General features: G+C 42.3%; 1 protein-coding gene across 4 annotated transcripts in view; it reads right to left on the bottom strand.

Moving 5' to 3' along the window:
- mtr (5-methyltetrahydrofolate-homocysteine methyltransferase) overlaps positions 1 to 21,918 on the bottom strand; it is an 81,310-nt gene that overhangs the window by 17,221 nt on the left and 42,171 nt on the right. For all 4 annotated transcript variants that reach the window (XM_068045299.1, XM_068045300.1, XM_068045301.1 and 1 more), the window contains 9 exons: positions 20,529 to 20,618; positions 20,174 to 20,326; positions 19,026 to 19,133; positions 15,684 to 15,784; positions 14,296 to 14,363; positions 13,528 to 13,648; positions 4,051 to 4,132; positions 1,938 to 2,036; positions 1,450 to 1,525 (listed from right to left, as the gene is read on the bottom strand). In XM_068045299.1, coding sequence (XP_067901400.1) covers positions 1,450 to 1,525; positions 1,938 to 2,036; positions 4,051 to 4,132; positions 13,528 to 13,648; positions 14,296 to 14,363; positions 15,684 to 15,784; positions 19,026 to 19,133; positions 20,174 to 20,326; positions 20,529 to 20,618 — 898 coding nt within the window. The remainder of the gene's footprint in view (positions 1 to 1,449; positions 1,526 to 1,937; positions 2,037 to 4,050; positions 4,133 to 13,527; positions 13,649 to 14,295; positions 14,364 to 15,683; positions 15,785 to 19,025; positions 19,134 to 20,173; positions 20,327 to 20,528; positions 20,619 to 21,918) is intronic.

Raw genomic sequence — 21,918 nt, 5'->3', positions numbered from 1 at the left:
TTCCCCCTTATTTTGAAACTGTGTCCCCTGGTTCTAGACTCCCCAACCAGGGGAAACATCTTACCTGGATCTACCCTGTCCATCCCTTTATTTTGTAGATTTCAATGAGATCACCTCTCATTCTTCAAAACTCTAGAGAATACAGGCCCAGTTTCCCAATCTGTCCTCATAGGACAGTCCCGCCATCCCAGGAACATGTCTGGTGAACCTTCGTTGCACTCCCTCTATGGTAATAATATCCTTTCTAAGAGGTAAGGGGACCAAAACTGCACACAGGTGCAGTCTAACCAAGTTTCTAGACAATTGAAGAAAGACTTCACTACTCCTGCACTCAAATCCTCTTGCGATAAAGGCTAACATACCATTAGCCTTCCTAATTGCTTGCTGCACCTGCATGTTAGCTTTCACTGACTTATTGACGAGGACACCCAGGTCCCTTTGTACATCTAAACTTTCTACTCTCTTACCATTTAAGAAATAATCTGCACATCTATTCCTCCTACCAAAATGGATAACCTCATATTTTCAATGCTTATTCTAATAAATTGAAAGTAACAAAGCATTTAAAATGTCTGATACCAACAACTCTTTTCTTCTCCCACGAGCCCTAAATTAACTGAACCTAGTGAAAGAAGTCTTCTCTCAGAAACTTTGATTCTCATTAGCCTAATATAGGAATCTACATACTGGATCTTACTGTAGGCTCCCATCACCTGCCCACCATCGCCCCTCCCCACCCCACCTCACCATTATAATATTACTTCCATTTTTGAAACATCCAGATTATTTTGGCAGGAATAAAAACATCTCAAGTGTATAGTGCCAGCTTGTAGCAATTAAACAGTTACCCGAGTGTGAATCACTGTGCTGCAGTTATTAGCTCGTCTCTTGCAAGGAGACTAGCTCTCTGAATCATAATTGTGAACTACTCATCAAGCTTCACCATTCGGTGGTGCACACTTGCGATTCTACCCATTAAAGACAAAGCTCAGCATGAGAACAGGACACTTGGATCATCAGGCACATTCATTTCATGCAGAAAATCTTAATCACTGGCAAATCTCCACATTGTCTGCCAAACTCCAATATGAATCAAACAGATTTCTTAGCCTTTCTTTTTGATAAACAATTTTACATTCTCAAGAGAAGATGTGCTGGTTGCAGGTATTTCTTCCAGTGAAGAAAAAATGAAGGAAAGTATATTAGAAAAATAGAAAATGTAGGACCAAGATAATCTGGGAGATATCTGCATGTTTCCTTGTGGTAAAATCCTAGAAATAAGGTCTTGTTTCTGTCCATTGAGTTGAAAATGATGCAACGAGATCAATCAAACAAATATAAACTAAAATCTACATTTAAAAAAAACTTTGAAAATATTTTCTACAGTACTGACTCAAATCCATCCGTGAGGAGGAGAATGTTATGCGGATAAACTCTGTCACTACTGACCTGGCTTTGGATGGGAGAGCCAGTCTATGTGAAATCCTCTATTCCTGGCTTGCTCTAATGTTACATATTTTCTGTCCTGCAAACAGTACAATTTCTGATCAATGAACAGATAATCACATGTGACACTCAACAAACGTATCCGATCGCCCCCCCGGCAATAATTGCAAAGAGATCAGTATTGTCAAAACGCGTTATGAACATAACATTGCGAGAATAGGATAATTGGTCCATGAGCTCACTCCTTCCTCAGCCCATGTCTAACTGCTCTAACATGGACTCACCCACAGCCATTTAGTCCCCTGAAAGTTTCTCATAAATACTTTTTTCCCCAAGCCAACTTCCAGAGTATTTATCCATCCTCATATCTCTACCATTCAATCCAGACCTATTCTCATTCACAGAAAACACCCTTACTCTCTTTCCCTCCCCTCAGAAAAAGAATCATTATGTCTCAAGTATTTGATGTAGAAATTAATTTCTAAACTGACCGTTAAAAAGTCATAATAATCCTGTCGAATCTCTTCATATTCTTCAGTTACTTCCTCAAAGTAGTCCTCTTTCAGGTCATCATCTAAAAGTTGAGAGCACTACAATTTAAAAAGCAAGAGAATGAGATACTACAAGCTAAAAAGCATTGAAACGTTATGTTCAATGCAGCATAAAAATGATTGCATCTGATACAAGTTCAGAAACAACAAAATTATATTTTACATGTCATGGGAAAAGATGGTTTCAAAACATGCAAAATTCTGCTGTCTGTCCTGTACTTAGGGCACTTCACTCAATTAAAGTTGCTAGATAATTCTGAGACCTACCACCCAAGCAGGAAGCAAAAGGATCTGTGTTGATGTAACAAATTTAGGGTTGGGAAGTGAAAGGGGCAGCGTTTGTGCAATGGTAAGTTTAGAAGAGGTGGTGAATGGGGCAGTGTTTATGTAACAGCAAGTTTAAGAAACCATCACTACAAGGATTTCTCCAGTGGTTCAAGGAGAAGGCCCAACACCAACTTTCTCAAGGAAACTAGGGATGTCATAAGAACCATATAAAGATTTGCATAATCAAGAGGCCTACTCACTGAAACAGCTGGGTTGTGCCCTGAGTGCCAATTGAAAGTGGCGATGGCTGCAGCATGCATCACCCAAGTGGCAAGTGCAATGGCTATATTTTGAGTCAAACATACCATTAATGTAATTTTGGCTTGTTAAAATTGACCTGACTAGTACTTTAATAGTGGTAGACTAAACCATCAGTTACAGGTAATAGAAATGACCTGGAATTAGATTCTGATACCATTGTTTTTGAACTTCGGTTGCACAGATAGGGCTGAATCTTCTGTGCCCGCCACCGACGTCGGCAGTGGGCAAGAAAAACGGCGGCATGCCCATGCAGGCCACATGTCGCCGAGCAGCATCAATCTTCCATGCAGCAGCTCATTTAAATAGCTGGGGCGGGCTGCCTCCCAATCACGTGGAGGAGACAGGCTGTCTGTCCCCGGCAATGTCAGCTGCCTGTGCGCAGATGCTGATGACATTTTTAAAGGGCCGTCAGCCCTACCAGGAAATTTAAATATTTAAAGATAAAGAAAATAAAAATAAAGACATTTCTTCTGCACCCCCCATAACAATTAAATTATTTGCCCTCCTCCCCCCCCAAAACACTTACCCTTGTCCATCTGACCTTCCCTCGCCCAAATTGCATAAAACTTTGAACTTTGGGCGGCACAGTGGCGCAGTGGTTAGCACTGCAGCCTCACAGCTCCAGCAACCCGGGTTCAGTTCTGGGTACTGCTTGTGCGGAGTTTGCAAGTTCTCCCTGTGACCGCGTGGGTTTCCGCCGAGTGCTCCGGTTTCCTCCCACAGCCAAAGAGTTGCAGGTTGATAGGTAAATTAGCCATTATAAATTGCCCCTAGTGTAGGTAGGTAGGTGGTAGGAGAATGGTGGAGATGTGGTAGGGAATATGGGATTAATGTAGGATTAGTATAAATGGGTGGTTGTTGGTCGGCACAGACTCAGTGGGCTAAAGGGCCTGTTCCAGTGCCGTATCTCTATGACTCCTACCCTTCCCACCATCCCCTAAACCCATGATGTTACATTGACCTTGTTCCCCTGCCTTCCCGCACTAAATTTACCTCCTCCCCACCAGTGTGGTGTCTCGTTTCCCTGGATGGGGATCTGAAGGCGATGAGTGCCAGCCACTGGGCTGAAGATTGCAGTGGGACATGAGGTGGCGGCTTAAGTATCATTTATTCATTGATTGTAATTTATTTAAATATTTAAATATTCAAATGGGGTCCCGTCGCTGAGAGGCAGGAGTCCACCATGAGGCCTTGCCGCTGCCGGTAATATTGGGCTGAGCCTTCCTGGCATCGGGATGCATGGCAGCCCTCTTCTACCACGGACCCAGACGCCTTGGGGAAAACAAAATCCAGCCCACAATGTGGTGATTAAATGAAGAATATCTGTAAGTTCTTCTTACTGCAAACTGGAAAACTACACAAGTCAAAATAAACACCAAAAAAAAGAAATAAAACTCGAAAATGTCAAATATTCCCCCGGTCAATTATAAAGTAGATGCAAGGGAAATTTCACAGGAACACTTACCACGACAACACTCTTAGAAGCATCTAGAACATGAATTGCAGGTGCACTATACCTTGGAGCAATTTTGACAGCTGTATGGGTTCTGGAAACATGAAAAGCAATTTAGATGCAAGTGGATGCAAACCTATCAAATACAATTTAGTTGAGACTCCCAGGGTCTAACTGGTCGAGGCAGTGAGTCATACAAACTAGGCAGGCCCCCAATCTGTGCAAAGTTTTCAGATATTAGTTGGGATGGTTATAAACATATATCACATTCTATATAATATATATATAGAAAACAGGCACACACATATTAGAGACAAAGTTTTGCAGTAGGTGCAAACAGTATAAGATCAAGACTGGAGTACAGCAGACATAACTTCACGAACAGTATTTGGGAAGAAGCCAGATAGTTATGAGACTGTTGAGGAATAACCCACAAAAATAATGAAGATAAAAAGGAGGTATTAGATAGGTTGGCTGTTCTTAAAGTTGCTAAGTCACCAGGACCAGATGACATGCACTCATGGATAGAGGAAAGTAAAGGTGGAAATTGCAGAGAGATACAGAAGTGGTGCCAGAGGACTGGAGAATTGCAAATGTTACACCCTTATTCAAAAAAGGGTGTAAGGACAAGCCCGGCAACTACAGGCTAGTCAGTTTAACCTCGGTGGAGGAAACAATAATTTGGGACAAACACGGATTAATTAAGGAAAGCCAGGATGGATTTGTTAAGGGTTATTCTTGTTTAACTAACATGCTTGAGTTTTTTGATGAGTAACAGAGAGGGTTGAAGAGGGCAATGCAGTTGATGTGGTCTACATAGACTTTTAAAAGGCATTGGATAAAGTGCCACAAAAGAGGCTTGTCTGCAAAGTTAGAGCCCATGGAATAAAAGGGACAGTAGCAGCATGGATAAGTAATTGGCAGAGTGACAGGAAACAGAAAGTAGTGGTGAATGGTTGTTTTTCAGACTGCAGGAAGGTATATAGTGGGGTTCCCCAAAAGTCGTGTTAGGATCCCTGCTTTTCTTGACATTAATGACCTAGACTTGGGTGTACAGGGTCGAACTTCAAAAGGCTGCGTTTGCTGACAACACAACTACGAGGTGGCGCAGTACTTGCACATGCGCAATTGCAGGCCCTTCAACTGGAACGTCAATACCTGCGACGCTCAGACAGTTGCCAGGATTAAAGATGGTGCTGCTCAATTTATCACAGGAAATGCTAATGGCTAGATCGTCCTAGCAAACTAACCTTACATTAAATTGGATGGAAGCCCAGTAATATGCTATGCAGTTATAGCATACTAACTGTAATTCTCAGAACCATTTAATATTCCAGTAATCCCATTAAATACAAAAGGAATTTTATGATTGAATTTCCATTGGAAGGTAGTGAATTAGCACTCTGATCGATGGAAAAGAAAATTGGGTAGAATATAAAAATGTACTGCCAATTCGTTACTGTGATTCGTTTATATGACTGGCCAGGACTAATTTCACCCAAACACAGCTCCTAGCTCCTGCCCCACTGGCTGCTCTCCCCCCTCGGCAATTTGCTTTCTCCCCCTCCTCCCTACCGATCGCTTTCCCCCCTCAGCCGCTCGCTTCAGATCTCACTGCTCCCTCCCACTTCCCTGGCCGATTGTTCCCTGCTCTCCGGTCGGTCGGTCGCTCCACGCCCCCTCCTCCAGCCGCGAGTTATAGGCCATGCCGCTTCCCTCCTCTCGCCCACTCGCTCCCACGTTCATCATTCACTATGCGTTGCCCAAAGAAGCAAGGCGGGCCAAAGGGGTGACACAGGAGCGAGTGGCCGAGAGGGGGTAAGCGGCGCGGTGGCTGGAGGGGGACAGGGAATCAGGCCAGAAAGTGGGGCGGTGCGAAGTGAGGAACAAATCGGCCAGGGGAGTGGGAGGGAGCAGCAAGGTCTGGAGCAAGCGGCTGAGGGAAGGATGCGTAGAGGCCTGGAACGAGTTGTCGAGGGGATCGAACTCCAGCCTCAATTCTCCCATTCAGCCACTTTCTCCAGCCGAGTGGGGGGCTGGATACCTGATAAAGCTTTCTCGCGCATGCGCGAAGACGGACCAGGCGCAGATAGCGATGACATTGGCACTGTGCGGCGACGTCATCCCGCGCATGCGCCACTTAGTCCCGACAGGATGTAGCTGCCCATATGCTCAGCTTGGCGCACTCCGATGACATCAGCGGCCCGCTGCGTTGTCAGGAGTCACTTTGATTTCAAAATGTGCGGATGACACAAAACTTGGAAGTAGTGTGAACTGAGAGAAGTATAGTGACAAACTTCAAGAGGACAAGACAGGCATATGGAATGGGCGGACAAGTAGTAGATGAAATTTAATGCAGAAAAGCGTGAGTCATTCATTTCGGTAGGAAGAATGAGGGGAAGCAATATAAATTAAAGGGTACAATTCAAAATAGGCTGCAGGAGCAGAGGGATCTGGGGGTCTATGTGTATAAACCATTGAAGGTTGCAGGGCAGGTTGAGAAAGCGGTTAATAAAGCATACGGGATCCTGGGCTTTATAAAGAGGGATACAGAGTACAAGAACAAGGAAGTTATGATAAAGTTGTATAAAATACAGGTTCGGCTTCAACTGAATATTGTGTCCAGTTCTGGGTACCACACTTTAGGAAGGATGTGAAGGCATTGGAGAGGGTGCAGAAATGATTCATGAGAATGGTTCCAGGGATGAAGAATTTCAGTTATGTGGATAGGCTGGAGAAGCTGGGGCTGTTCTCCTTGGAAAAGAGAAGATCAAGAGGAGATTTGATAGAGGTATTCAAAATCATGAAGGGTCTGGACAAAGTGGATAGGGAGAAACTGTTCCCATTGGCAGAAGGATCTGGAACCAGAGGACACTGATTTAAGATGATTGGCAAAAGAAGCAAGGGCAACATGAGGATAAATGTTTTTACACAGCGAGTGGTTAGAATCTGGAATGCACTGCCTGAGAGTGTGGTGGAGGCAGATTCAATCAAGGCCTTCAAAAAGGAATTGGATAATTATCTTAAGAGAAAGAATTTGCAGGGTTACGGTGAAAAGGCGGAGGAGTGGGACTAGGTGAGTTGTTCTTGCAGAGAGCCAGCACAGACACAACGGGCTGAATGGTTTCCTTTGTGGTGCAATCATTCTATAACCTGTATAAATGGAGCAAGTTATGGATGGTAAGAGACAAGAAAACGCCATAACTGATATCTACATTTCTCATTAGTGAATACAATGAACAAGGTGAAATTATGCAGGAGCATTGCAAGAGATCACCTAATGAACCTCACTTTACACTGTGATGTAGAATTTAATCAAAGACAAAGAACAAAGAAAATTACAGCACAGGAACAGGCCCTTCGGCCCTCCAAGCCTGCGCCGATCCAGATCCTCTATCTAAACATGTCGCCTATTTTCTAAGGGTCTGTATCTCTTTGCTTCCTGCCCATTCATGTATCTGTCTAGATACATCTTAAAAGACGCTATCGTGTTCGCCGATCCCTGCGGCACACCACTGGTCACTGGCCTCCAATCTGAAAAACAACTCTCCACTACCACCCTCTGCCTCCTATCACCAAGCCAATTTTGTATCCAATTGGCTAGCTCACTCCCTCCGCTGGCAACGCGTTCCAGGCACCCACCACCCTCTGCGTAAAGAACTTTCCACGCATATCCCCCCTAAACTTTTCCCCTCTCACTTTGAACTCGTGACCCCTAGTATTTGAATCCCCACTCTGGGAAAAAGCTTCTTGCTATCCACCCTGTCTATACCTCTCATGATTTTGTACACCTCAATCAGGTCCCCCCTCAACCTCCACCTTTCTAATGAAAATAATCCTAATCTGCTCAACCTCTCTTCATAGCTAGCGCCCTCCACACCAGGCAACATCCTGGTGAACCTCCTCTGCACCCTCTCCAAAGCATCCACATCCTTTTGGTAATGTGGCGACCAGAACTGCACGCAGTATTCCAAATGTGGCCGAACCAAAGTCCTATACAACTGTAACATGACCTGCCAACTCTTGTACTCAATACCCCGTCCGATGAAGGAAAGCATGCTGTATCCCTTCTTGACCACTCTATTTACCTGCGTTGCCACCTTCAGGGAACAATGGACCTGAACACCCAAATCTCTCTGTACATCAATTTTCCCCAGGACTTTTCCATTTACTCTATAGTTCACTCTTGAATTGGATCTTCCAAAATGCATCACCTCGCATTTACCCTGATTGAACTCCATCTGCCATTTCTCTGCCCAACTCTCTAATCTATCTATATTCTGCTGTATTCTCTGACAGTCCCCTTCACTATCTGCTACTCCACCAATCTTAGTGTCATCTGCAAACTTGCTAATCAGACCACCTATACTTTCCTCCAAATCATTTATGTATATCACAAACAACAGTGGTCCCAGCACGGATCCCTGTGGAACACCACTGGTCACACGTCTCCATTTTGAGAAACTCCCTTCCACTGCTACTCTCTGTCTCCTGTTGCCCAGCCAGTTCTTTATCCATCTAGCTAGTACACCCTGGATCCCATGCGACTTCACTTTCTCCATCAGCCTACCATGGGGAACCTTATCAAACGCCTTACTGAAGTCCATGTATATGACAGCTACAGCCCTTCCCTCATCAATCAACTTTGTCACTTCCTCAAAGAATTCTATTAAGTTGGTAAGACATGACCTTCCCTGCACAAAACCATGTTGTCTATCACTGATAAGCCCATTTTCTTTCAAATGGGAATAGATCCTATCCCTCAGTATCTTCTCCAGCAGCTTCCCGACCACTGACGTCAGGCTCACCGGTCTACAATTACCTGGATTATCCCTGCTACCCTTCTTAAACAAGGGGACAACATTAGCAATTCTCCAGTCCTCCGGGACCTCACCCGTGTTTAAGGATGCTGCAAAGATATCTGTTAAGGCCCCAGCTATTTCCTCTCTCGCTTCCCTCAGTAACCTGGGATAGATCCCATCCGGACCTGGGGACTTGTCCACCTTAATGCCTTTTAGAATACCCAACACTTCCTCCCTCCTTATGCCGACTTGACCTAGAGTAATCAAACATCTATCCCTAACCTCAACATCCGTCATGTCCCTCTCCTCGGTGAATACCGATGCAAAATACTCGTTTAGAATCTCACCCATTTTCTCTGACTCCACGCATAACTTTCCTCCTTTGTCCTTGAGTGGGCCAATCCTTTCTCTAGTTACCCTCTTGCTCCTTATATATGAATAAAAGGCTTTGGGATTTTCCTTCACCCTGTTTGCTAAAGATATTTCATGACCCCTTTTAGCCCATAGGGGAAAGTGGTAGCGCAGCTAAGACATAGGCTGAGAATAACATTCTTTTCAGGGCTTATAGCTCGATGCTGGAACTATCTTTATATTGAGCAAGTTTCTTTAAATGTACATTTATGTCTGGTGACCATAATATGCAGGGTATTCCTGCAGTCTGACTTTCTTTCATTTGATGTAATTTGGGGCGGCACAGTGGCGCAGTGGTTAGCACCGCAGCCTCACAGCTCCAGCGACCCGGGTTCAATTCTGGGTACTGCCTGTCTGGAGTTTGCAAGTTCTCCCTGTGTCTGCGTGGGTTTTCTCCGGGTGCTCCGGTTTCCTCCCACAGCCAAAAGACTTGCAGGTTGGTAGGTAAATTGGCCATTATAAATGGCCCCTTGTATAGGTAGGTGGTAGGGAAATATAGGGACAGTTGGGGATGTAGTAGGAATATGGGATTAGTGTAGGATTAGTATAAATGGGTGGTTGATGATCGGCACAGATTCGGTGGGCCGAAGGGCCTGTTTCAGTGCTGTATCTCTAAAACTAAAAAAAAAAATCCTACCTATGGCTGACGAGACGAGAGTGGTCCTAAAGGAAGAGTGCTAAATTGGGGGAAGGCCAACTATACCAAAATTCGGCAGGAGCTGGGGAATGTAGATTGGGAGCAGCTGTTTGAAGGTAAATCCACATTTGATATGTGAGAGGCTTTTAAAGAGAGGTTGATTAGCGTGCAGGAGAGACATGTTCCTGTGAAAATGAGGGATAGAAATGCTAAGTCATGGGAACTTTAACACCGATTCAAAACAAAATAGGAAAATCACAAAGCAGTTTTTCTGCTCTTGAAAATATTCTGAACTATTCTGCACTATCGTTTATAAATGAATTATAATTTGATTCAAGTGCAAACCACATCTGTTGTAAACTGAAATCTTTGGTGTATTAATTTTCTTTATTTTAAGATTTCTATCATAATTTGCCATTGGTAAGAAGTCAGATGGGGTGCATATATTGTTAGCATATATAAATAAAACATTTAAAAAATGTATTTTCATATGATTTGCATAGGTATAAAGCAGCACACCAAATGTTTCAATGTATTTAATTTGTGATTTGATTTCTTTATGTATATAAAAAAACCCTCTTGTGTCAAGTAAGACTGACTTTAGATCCCAAATGTTTGCATGTACACTCAGTATTTGATATTTCCCTTCTCAGATCCATCTAAATACAATGGCTAGGCAACAATTGTAGTTGTTTACCTGATTTCTGCCAACTTGTGGCATTCAGGCAGTGATGTAAAGTTACAGTCAAGACTAGTTAAGATTAAGCAGTATCATCAGGTAACAAATGAGTGCCCTTTAGGATCAGAGAATTGCTGCAATATCCAAAGTACCACAAATGCCATACGTGGGAAAGGGGAAGTGACAGGAAAGCTGAATGGGAAGAACAGCTAGCAGAATTGATGGGAATTCCACCTTGTGGGGTGGGGTAAGGCTAGGTACTTCAAACTTTCTTGCGTCTGGAAGCTCAGAGCGAGTCATAGGCCTGGGAGAATAAATAACCCAAGGAGTCATGCAGATTTTGCAGGCTGATGGTCCAAAAGGGAGGGTTCAGGCAATCTGTATATGCAAAATCTTTAAAACATTATTTAAATTTATATTTAAAATTTCCTGCTTACTTTTTTTTTAAGCTTACCTGTGCTTTACAAATGTGGCTAATGCTATTGGAGACTCAGAAACTTGGGTTGCTCCACAACAGCACCTGATGGCCAATGTTTGCAACTACATGCAGACATATTGGGCTCAATATTAACCCTGCCCCACACAGGAGAAGCGTTGGTCTTACGTTCTGCAGGACCTCTCCCGCCCCGATCTTACTAGGTTTTTCAGCCTCCCACCCAACTTTTTCATATCCCCATAAATATCGGGGTTATTAACTACATACGAACGTATAAATTAGGAGCAGGAGTAGGCAACTCGGTCCCTCGAGTCTGCTTCAGCATTCAACAAGATCATGGCTAATCTGATTGTAACCTCAACTCCACATTGCCACCTACCCCAATAACCTTTCACCCCCTTGCTTATCAAGATTCCATCTACCACTGCCTTAAAAATATTCAAAGACTCTACTTCCATCGCCTTTTGAGGAAGAGAATTCCAAAGACTCTCAACGCTCTGAGAGCAAAAATTCCCCTCATCTCTGTCTTAAAGAGTGACCCCTTATTTTTAAATACTAGTTCTAGATTTTCCCACAAGAGGAAACATCCTTTCCACATCCGCCCTGTCAAGACCCCTCAGAATCTTGTATGTTTCAATCAAGTCACCTCTTACTCTTCAGAATTCCAGCAGATACAAGCCTAGCCTGTCCAACCTTTCCTCATAAGATAACCCTGCCTTCCAGGTATTCTTCTAGTAAAGCTTCTCTGAACTGCTTCCAACTCATTCACATCCTTCCTTAAATAAAGAGACCAATATAGTAATCCAGATGTGGTCTCACCAATGCCCTGTATAACTGAAGCATAAATCCCTACTTTTGTATTAAATTCCCCGAGCAATAAATGAGAACTTTCTATTAGCTTTGCTAATTACTTGCTGTACCTGCATATTAACCTTTTGCAATTCATGAACTTGGACACTCAGATCCCTCTGCATCTCAGAGCTCTGCAATCTCTCACCATTTAGATAATATGCTTTTTTATTCTTCCTGCCAAAAGACAATTTCACATTTTCCCATGTTATACTCCATTTGCCAGATTTTTGCCCACTCACTTAATCTATCTATATCCCTTTTAGCCTCCTTATGTCCTCTTCACAACTTACTTTCCTACCTATGTTTGTATCATCAGCAAATTTAACAACCATACCTTCGGTCCCTTTATCCAAGTCATTTCTATAAATTGTCAAAAGTTGAGGTCCCAACACTGATCCCTGTGGCACACCACTCGTTACATCTTGCCGACCAGAAAATGACCCATTTATGCCTACTCTCTGTTTCCTGTTAGCTAGCCAATCTTCAATCCATGCCAATATGCCACCCCCTACACCATGAACTTTTATTTTCCACAATAATCTTTGATGTGGCACCTTATCAAATGCCTTCTGGAAATCTACAGCACCTCCACCAGTTCCCCTTTATTCCACAGCACATGTTACTTCTTCAAAGAGCTCCAATAAATTGTTTAAACATGATTTCCCTTTCACAAAACCATGTTGACTCTGCCTGATTACCTTGATTTTTTCTAAGTGCCCTGCTATAAAGTCTTTAGTAATAGCTTGTAACATTTTCGTTTTGACAGATGTTAAGCTAACTGGACTGCTGTTTCCCGCTTTCTGTCTCCCTCCCTTTTTGAATAAAGGAGTTACACTGGCTATTTTCCAATCTACTGGAACCTTCCCAGAATCTTGGGAACTCTGGAAAATTAAAACCAAAGCATCAACTATCTCATTAGCCACTTCTTTTAAGTTGCAAATACAAAGTAGATGGTAACATTCGAGGCATAAACCATCATCAGAATCAGTTTCTGAATAAGAATGGTTTCAGAGTTCTGCCGTTTGCAATTTTTTCCTTTTATTTATATCACTTTTTATAAAGTCTTTCACCTGCAGTTGTGGTCATTCAAGGTGTCACTAGGTTCTAGTTGCTCTATGGGTCTCTCTCAAAGGTCGTTTTATCTAGTAATTACTGAGCATCTTTAGTATTTTACCAAAATCACAAAAGAATGTATGGCTATCACAGGTGTTTCAAACAAATATATGGAGCCAAATAAGCAAAAAGAAACCCAAAACATAGTGTTTTATTAAAAATTTTGTTAAAACCTACATACAAGTCTGTATCAGTGAGCGATTTAGAGTAGTATAACTTGTACAGAAAGTTTGTGCATAAATTGGATGGTTTGAGCCTTTACTAATTAACTTCACTGATAAGGAGGCTAGCGTCCTGTATCTAATCATTTCTTCCTACCTCCTATACACCAGTTTTAAAGACAATAATAATTGTCATACATGCAGAATTAAATAATATACTTTACAGTAATTATACAAAATTTGTTAAGTTTGGATTGAAAATTCTGGCAAAGGAGAAAGTAATAGGCGCTGAAGGAAGTGGTTAGAGAAAACACTGACATTGGCTTAATAATGAGGGACAAGAGTCAAAAGCACTTGAAAATAAAGACCTTAGATCTCTATTCTAACTAGTTACTTACTTTGAGGTTGTTGCTCCGCCGATCAGTAAAGGCATTTTCATACCTAATCGTTCCATTTCCTTGGCAACATATATCATTTCATCCAAAGATGGTGTGATAAGACCAGACAGTCCAATAATATCTGTCATTAAAATTAAAGAGAAAATATAAAGCTGTACACATTCATGAATCTGGTTTTTCAACTAAATTAACACTTGGTTAGATGTACTACCCAGTGGTGGGGTCTAAACCTGTGGATCTGAACTCGCAATCTCAGATAGAGCTGTGCAAAACTATCAGGTAGAGATCAGGAATAGAGAGAAAAGTAAAGTATTTCTGAAGTCACTTTTGTGCATTTCCTAGCGGCAGGCTAAGAGGGCACTGGCAGAGGTGAGGCCTGGGGGCAGAATAGCTGCTCACCATTGTGACCTGGAGGCATGCGGTGAAAGAAGGCAGAAGAGAAAATAATCTGCTTCCAAATGCACTAGAATGCCAAATCTTTTCCCACAATACTGCTTGGTAACCAGTTTCCAATCTTGGGAGGGCCACAGAGGTGGTGAGGAGTTTATATAAAAGGGATGTACGCTAAAAAAAAATCTAAATTTATATGAATAAAATCCTAATTGGTTCCTCCACACCTTCCAGTAGTTAGCTGTTGAATGTCCTTGGCCAAAGCTCAAGATCAGGCACATGCCTTCTTGCCCACTGCAATGATGTGCACAAAGTGGAGAAAGACAGGAAAGAATGCAGCATGGAGAATTTAAAAAACAAAATTCTGTGTGTATTTACCTGCTTTATTCTCAATAGCTGCTCGCAGTATCTTATCACATGGAGTCATAACTCCCATATCAATCACTCTGAAATGAGAATAAAAAAAGTATTTTTGAAGTATTTATCAGGGATTCAGCGAGCTGGAGAATCAAAGTGCAGCTTTGGAGATTGAGAATATATACTTTCATTAGTCTGGTTAATCCTAACAGGACACACTACTGTGGTAGTGTCACTGAACTAGTAATCCAAAGGCCCAGACTAATGCCCCAGGAACATAGGTTCAAATACTACCATGGCAGCTGGTGGAATTTAAATTCAATTCATTAATAAAAATCTGGAATTGAAAGCTAATCTCAGTAATGGTGCGATGAAACTATCGTTGATTGTCATAGGGAAGGAAATCTGCTGTCCTTACCTGGTCTGGCCTACATGTGACTCCAGACCCATAGCAATGTGGTTGACTCTTAACTGCCCTCTGAAATGGACTAGCAAGTCACTCAGTTGTCAAGGGCAATTTGGGATGGACAACAAATTCTGGCCTTGCCAGCAACACCCACATAACGTGAAAGAATAAAAAAAGGTCACATCTTCAGTGGGCAAAACAATCCATACAGTGTTCACTGAATTTCTAATCCCCAATATTAGGTTCAATAACAACAGAAGATTTCCAAAGTCAGTATCCTCAACAAATTTTGCCATTTACTCGGCTGTTTTGATCATTGGAATATACTTTAAAGATTGTTTAGAACTTTTGGAAATTGATTCAATTTTTATTGTTTTATAAATATTTCCACTACCAATATTTAGGTATTTATGCTTCCATGCAATTAAAAATCCTGTAAACAAATTTGACTGATAGCTTTTGTTTGAAGTATTGGGTCTGATAGTGCAGTATTGAGGAACAGGACTGGTCACTGAGCAGCCTATGCAATTTCCAATGAAAAATAACTAACAGGTAATAATTAATTCAGTAGCATGCTACTCCTGTTTATAGCCCACAAAGGTACATTCAGTTGGACAACTACTTTCTGCCCTCCCGCCTAATTCCTTTCAGTTCCAAACCGATGCACAATGCGAATAAAATTCTGCTCCAATTGATGCACATTTCTCTAGAAAGTAAACATTTTATACAGACAATATTTTTGGTGTCATAAATTGGTCAGCAGCTGTAAAGTCTATGCTGCAAATTTGTGGCAATTCTGTTAGATCTTCTTTTCGGAAGAAGTTGTCAACACATCCTTTAAAACTGCGATAAGAAATTGTAGCATGTATTTTGCAAAATAGCAATGTCAGATTATTTAAAAACACATGAAACAATCTTAATCTGAAAAAGAATGACAACTTTGTAAGAACCAAAAACAGAACTAACAAGCAGAAGGAGACAAGATGAGGTGTAGTAAGTTTACCTGAAGTTGTTGCAGCCCAGAACCACACCAACAATATTCTTGCCAATGTCATGAACATCTCCCTTGACAGTGGCTAACACGATAGTACCTCGGTATGGGCTCTGAAAAATAATACAACCTTTTGATCGCCCACATTCAAATCAGAGGACAGTATTCTTAAGATTGCTTTATTTGGTTTACAAAAACTCTATTGCATTGAATTTACAGCACAGAAGCAGGCCATTCTGCTCAACTGGTCTGGCCCAGCGTTTATGCTCCACATAAGCCTCCCTCCACTTTACTTCATCTCATCCTTTCAGCATAACCTTCTATCCCTTTCTCCCTCATGTGGTTATCTAGCCTCCCTTTAAGTGCAATGTTAGACACTCTAACACTTCACGTGGTAGCAATCTCCACATTCTAACCATTGTCTGGGTAAAGTAGTTTCTCCTGAGTTCCTTATTAGATTTATTAGTGATTATCTATATTTGAGAGAGAGATTTCACACTCTTTTTGTCCGATCTTTGATTCTCCAAGTGTCCTTTTCTGTTTTTCTCATTCTAGCTTTTCTTCTCTGATTCTTTCTCTGATCCAATCTTCCCTCAGGAACAGTAATTAGCCTCTAATTTGGATTGGAAATGTATGAACATAGGAACAGGAGGAGGTCATTCAGGCCCTCGCGCCTACAGTCTGAAGATAAAGAAAGACAAAAGCCAAATGATTTAATAATCTACTGAGCCTATGGCCTCACAAAAAATATTATGTTACATATAAACTGAACTCGTTAGTAAACTGGGCCTGGTCAATTTTACAGGCTTATAAAGCTAACAATACAAAAGAAAAGCAGTAAGACACAGTCCTGTAACTGTGACTCCCCACACGGGGGCAGGATTTCAATTCCTGGGTCTGAATCCCGATGTAGTGATGACTTCCAGGTCCCAACACCGCACTGACGTGGAAAAGCACATGCATTACAATTTAGTTAATTGGCCAGGAGTTGTGTTTTCCTCCCAATTAGCAGCGGCAGATGCTGGAAGGAGGCAGGACCAAGCCAGAAGCCAGCCCGATTTGAAGAGCAAGCGGCAGCCATTGCTGAGGTTGCCATTCGTCCACAGAATGGAAGCACAACCTGAGCAGTGGGCAGAGTGGACCCCCATGCTACAAATAGGCAGCAGGTCCATAAACTTCCCCAAAGGGAAAAGACAGATTAACATCTCGGGTGAAGATCTAGTCAGTTCTAAGAGTAACAAAAGCTTTCATTTACATAACACCTTTAATGTACAGAAATCTCCTAAAGAGAGGTGAGGTCAAATAAACACTAAGCCAAGGAAGGAGAGATGAGGAAGGATGTCCATAAAAAAAGTATGCACTTTAAATGTTAGCCTGTCCTTTCTATTTTCTGGTGGCAGTAGACTTGCCAGGGTGGTGCCAGAATGTTTTGTTTTAATTTCGGTCTCTATTGAAACCTATCACTCCAGTGTACCTTGGCAATTTGCTATTGCTAACAACTCTGCATCATTTTTGCTGCCAACACTGAGGGCCACCTCAACGTCTTCTCTCCTCAATGCTGCCTTTCGTCTCTGTCCCGCCGTTGCAGATCGCTCCCTGCGATGTCAACGCCTCCTCCTTCATGTTGTGGTTCTGATGGTGCGTCAAACCCGACCCATGAAAAGAAAATCCAAATCTATCCCATGAATGAGCTGACAACAAGCTTGTTAATACCCTTAAGTGGCCATTTAAGTAGTTCATGTGGGTTGCCTCTTCCAGGTCCTGTTGGCGCATTCTGAAATCTCAGCGTGCTGGTCTCACATTGGGAAACCAGCACGCCAACCTGGGGGTGACTTTAAGAGACTGCCCGCCCCCAAATTTGCCCTCTCCAACAATCCAAAATCCCACCCAGGGAGTCTCCTATCTCAGTCAGACAAGAGTCAAGATGAAAAGAAAAATTGACTTGCTTTTATACAACAGCTTTTCACATCGCAAACATCATAAAGTGCTTCATACAATTAATTATTTTGAAGTTCATTTATGAACGCGATATGGGTACTAATTAGGGGCAAGAAAATGAGGGGTTACGAATTGGAATGCATTGCCTAATAGGGTGTGGAAACAGATTCAACAGCAACTTCAAAAGGGAATTGGACAAACACTTGATGGAAACAAAACTGGAGGGATATGGGGCAAGAGCCAGGGAGTGGGATTAACAGGGCTGTTCTTCAAAAGAGACGGTGCAGACTCGATGGGCTGAATGGTCTCCTTCTGTGCTGCACCATTCAATGAATTTACAGAATGAGATGACTTGCACTCTTCCCCCACTGCCAGAGCATCCTTACCAGGAGCTTGATCGCATTACCAGCCTCCTGCCTTAACCAGAGAATGATGACAGAACTCATTAGCATTTTAAAGAAAGGAGGTATAAACAGAAAATGCTGGAAATGCACAGAGAGAAATAGTTAACAAGCTGAATTTTCCCGGGTTTCAACGCCAGCGGGATAATCCTGCCTAATGTTTTACGTTTGGTATTCAACCTGAAACCCTGGCTGGAATCTTACCAAAACCTAAGTAGTCCCACCGCCAGGACCGAAAACAAGTCCCAAGCCTGTGCAGATGGTCACTGGTCAGCTCGGCCAATTAAGAGGCCACTGAACTGGCGTCCACCTCTCAGAACTACTAGCCCAATCAGAGGGCCGGCAGCTTGGCAGCGCCATCGATAGAAGTGGCCGCTGCCGAAGCTGCAGGGAGACGAAGAGGGCACCTCCATGTTGAGGTGTCCTCAAAGGCCGGGCAAGTTTTTTTTTATACTGCGCCTGGGCTCTGCAGGCAGGCCCTGGCGATCGGAGGGTTGAACCCTCCAGCAGTAGTGTTGGAGCTGCAGGGAGGCCCCTGCGTGGGCCTTGAATCAGCCATTAATGAAGATCTCCCAGTAGGAACCTGCTGGCGGTCTCCCAAGCTAGCATGGGCTGTCCTGACACCAGTAAAATGCCTGTCAATTGGCTGACTAATCAGGTAGGTGGACGGGTGGCCATGCCAATGATGGTTCCATCGTTGAGAATATCCCATGGCGGCGAGATGATATCGGGCTGCCTTCAGCGATTTTACGAGGCCTCCAGCCTCCGAGCCTGTTTCCAGATGGCTGGTAAAATTCAGCCCCTTAACTCAGTTTCTCTCACCATAAATGTTGCCTGACTTAGTGACTACTTCCAGCATTTTCTGTTTTTATTTCAGATTTCTAGCATCCGCAGTATTTTGCTTTTAAGAAGTGTTGAAGAAAATAAAATCAGTACAACTCAAATTTAATTGCAAGATATTTAAAGAAGGAAGCCATAAAAGCCCCAAATCCCAGATATAGATAATGTAACTTACTATTTCTTCTGAATGGCCTGACTGTGCCAACCTTTCCTCTCTCTCTTTCTCCATGAAGGGGATAAGGTAACCAACAGCTTTCTTCATTACACGAGCAGATTTAACAACCTGATGACATAAAACAGGTTCGATTTACAAATCTTCAAAAAAATGTGCACAATGCCTTAAGTTGGATATTTCACAATGTTCAAATCTTTCTAGTTGAAATTTGCTCTGTATTATGCCACAAGTTTGTTTAGCAATCAATTTTAGCTGGACTTTGAGATTTGGAGACTCCTGCTCAAGAATTTTGACTCAACTACTTAAAAAAAAAGACAAGACAAAGGAAGGAACTATTTAGGAAAATGTTTACAATTGCAGACGAACATTGTATCTAAAGAAACTAACAAATAACTGTTCAAAATTCACCTCTGTACAAGATGCAAGATCATGGTTTCGTTTTTGCTAATTTTCACATCGTTCCCTCCAAGGCAGTGACATCTGCTGGGTGTGGTTTAAACGGGCATGGGCATCCTTTGATACCTTGGCGTAATCATTGTTCTTCATGTGAGAGTTATAAATAAGCTTGATCTTGTCCTCCACCCACTCACATTTCCAAGTAGGACTCACTGAATAGTGAATAGGAGTGGAAACCTTGGTTGATTGCTTCCTTCCCTAACCCAGAGATGCTGAGGCAAAGTGCAGCACTCCTACTATAAAGGCCTGCTTGGGTCTGCAAAAACAAAACCCAACCTGAGCCCTACAGAACCACATTCGACCCGAGCCCGACCAGAGTCCTTCCATTTTTTCCCGCGCCTGACCCGACCATCAGTTAACTTACCTTCCGTTTTTCACTTTCTTGCTGATCTGCACAAGCTTAAAATAACTTTCACAAAACCAACTTTCTAGTTCAAAAATTAAAGTAACATTGAAGCCACTTACCTGTGACCGAGCGTGTCCGACCCGGCCCGGAATGCCGGACCCAGAAGTGCAACCTGACCCAACCCGGACCAGACACATGTCGTTGGGTCCCGTCGGGCTCGGGTCGTGTAGCAGGCCTTTATCTACTAGCATCCCAAGATTCAATATTAAAATAGAAGTACAAGTCATATAGCACTGCAAATATATCTTGGCTCTTTGCATAATGATGTAGCTTATTCCAGTCTTACCTGTGGAAGAAACATCTTTCCTGTTCCAAATAATTCCCCCACAACTTTCATTCCATTCATCAGAGGTCCTTCGATTATATGCAAAGGCCTGGGGTACTTCTTCTGATTGGCTCTTGCTTCTGCTGTATCTTCTACTACATATTTTTCTATGCCCTGCAGAACAGTGACAGGATTTGAACTCATGTAGCAAAGACAAACAGAAAAGGCACAATAACAGTGAGGGAGGAGGGAAAGGGAGACAGAAAGAGAAAAAAAAACTTGTATTTATACGTTTTGCAGCCAGTGGACATCCCAAAGCTCTTCTCACTTAATAAAGGCCAGCGAGCCACAATCCGAAGCACATTCAAGCATTTACCTTAATCAGGGCATATACAAGTCGTTCCTCAACTGTATTATTCCTCCATTCATCAGTATGTATCACTTTCTTCCCACCTTTGGCATGATTCTGAAAACAACAAGCCACAGCAGATTGTAAAGACACAGTAAATCAGGATACGTTTAAGATTGCAGTCCATGTTTTACCAGGTAAAACTACATCTATCTAATGCAGGAACGAGGATGCAACTCCCACAAATTCAGAAAGGCTAGAAATGTCCTAGATTGAATCTCGCAAGAGGCAAAGTGGTAAAACACAACACTGATCAGCACTAGTGTTGGATATTACAAAACAGCATTGTAGCTATTGACTCTCCTTGAGGAAGCTATTTAATTTTTTTTTATTTGTTTATGGGATGCTGACATCGCTGACTAGGCCAACATTTATTGCCCATCCCTAGTTACCCTACAATCGCGTAGTTGCTTGCAATGTAGAGCGTTAACGGAGTTTACTGGATATTTTAGTAATGTGAGAAAGTCAAGTAGAATTTTAGAAACTCTGGTTTTCACATTATATCACATTTTTAATACAAAAAATTAATAATGTACAATGATTTCACTCAGTAAACAAACTTCAAAGGAAATTTAATTTGTTTCAAACCTAATTATATTCAACCCAAAATATGTAAATCTTTACAACTCATCTGTTATTGGTATAATCACTGTTAGAATCATTGAAATTTTAACCTGCTATTTTGTAACCAGGGTTACTTTGGGGTTAAGTTAATCAAAATTGACATATCGGCCAATGGAAGATTGCAACTAAATCAATTCTCTATGATACGCTCCATACTCTGATGCCTGAACCATGCTGTTCTGCAATATCCCAGAATGCTGTTGGCTGAACAGCCAGCTTCGCTCTTTTCCGGGGCCTTAAGAGAGACATGAATCAAATGGGGCTGGGATTTTTTTTCTACCACTCTACTCCAGGTAACTCCATGCACCTATCACCCCTGACTTGCTGACCTACACTGACTCCTTGTTCCCCAGTGCTTTTGCTTTCAAATTCTCATCCTAGTGTTTAACTTCCTTAATGGCCTCACCCCTCCCTGGATTCTCCACCAGCCCTGAAACCCTCCAAGAACTCTGAGTTCCTCCAATTCTGGCCTTTTGCACATCCTCCCACTCCCTGTGCCCTACCATTGATAGCCATGCCTTCAGCTGCCTCGGCCTTAAATTCACATTCTCTCACTATACCTTTCCACTTCTCCCTCCTCTTTTAAGACATTCCTTAAAACCCATCTCTTTAACCAAACTTTCAATCAGTCCATTTATCTCCTTTGGCCACGTGCCAATTTTTGTCTGATTAAGTTTCTGGATAGTGCCTTTGAATTTTTTTTAATGTTAAAGACATTCTATAAAAGGAAGCT

This window comes from Heterodontus francisci, chromosome 13 (genome assembly GCF_036365525.1).
Source record: "Heterodontus francisci isolate sHetFra1 chromosome 13, sHetFra1.hap1, whole genome shotgun sequence".
NCBI lineage: Eukaryota > Metazoa > Chordata > Chondrichthyes > Heterodontiformes > Heterodontidae > Heterodontus > Heterodontus francisci.
Note: the sequence above shows the minus strand (reverse complement) of the source record. Positions and strands in the feature narration are given on the sequence as shown.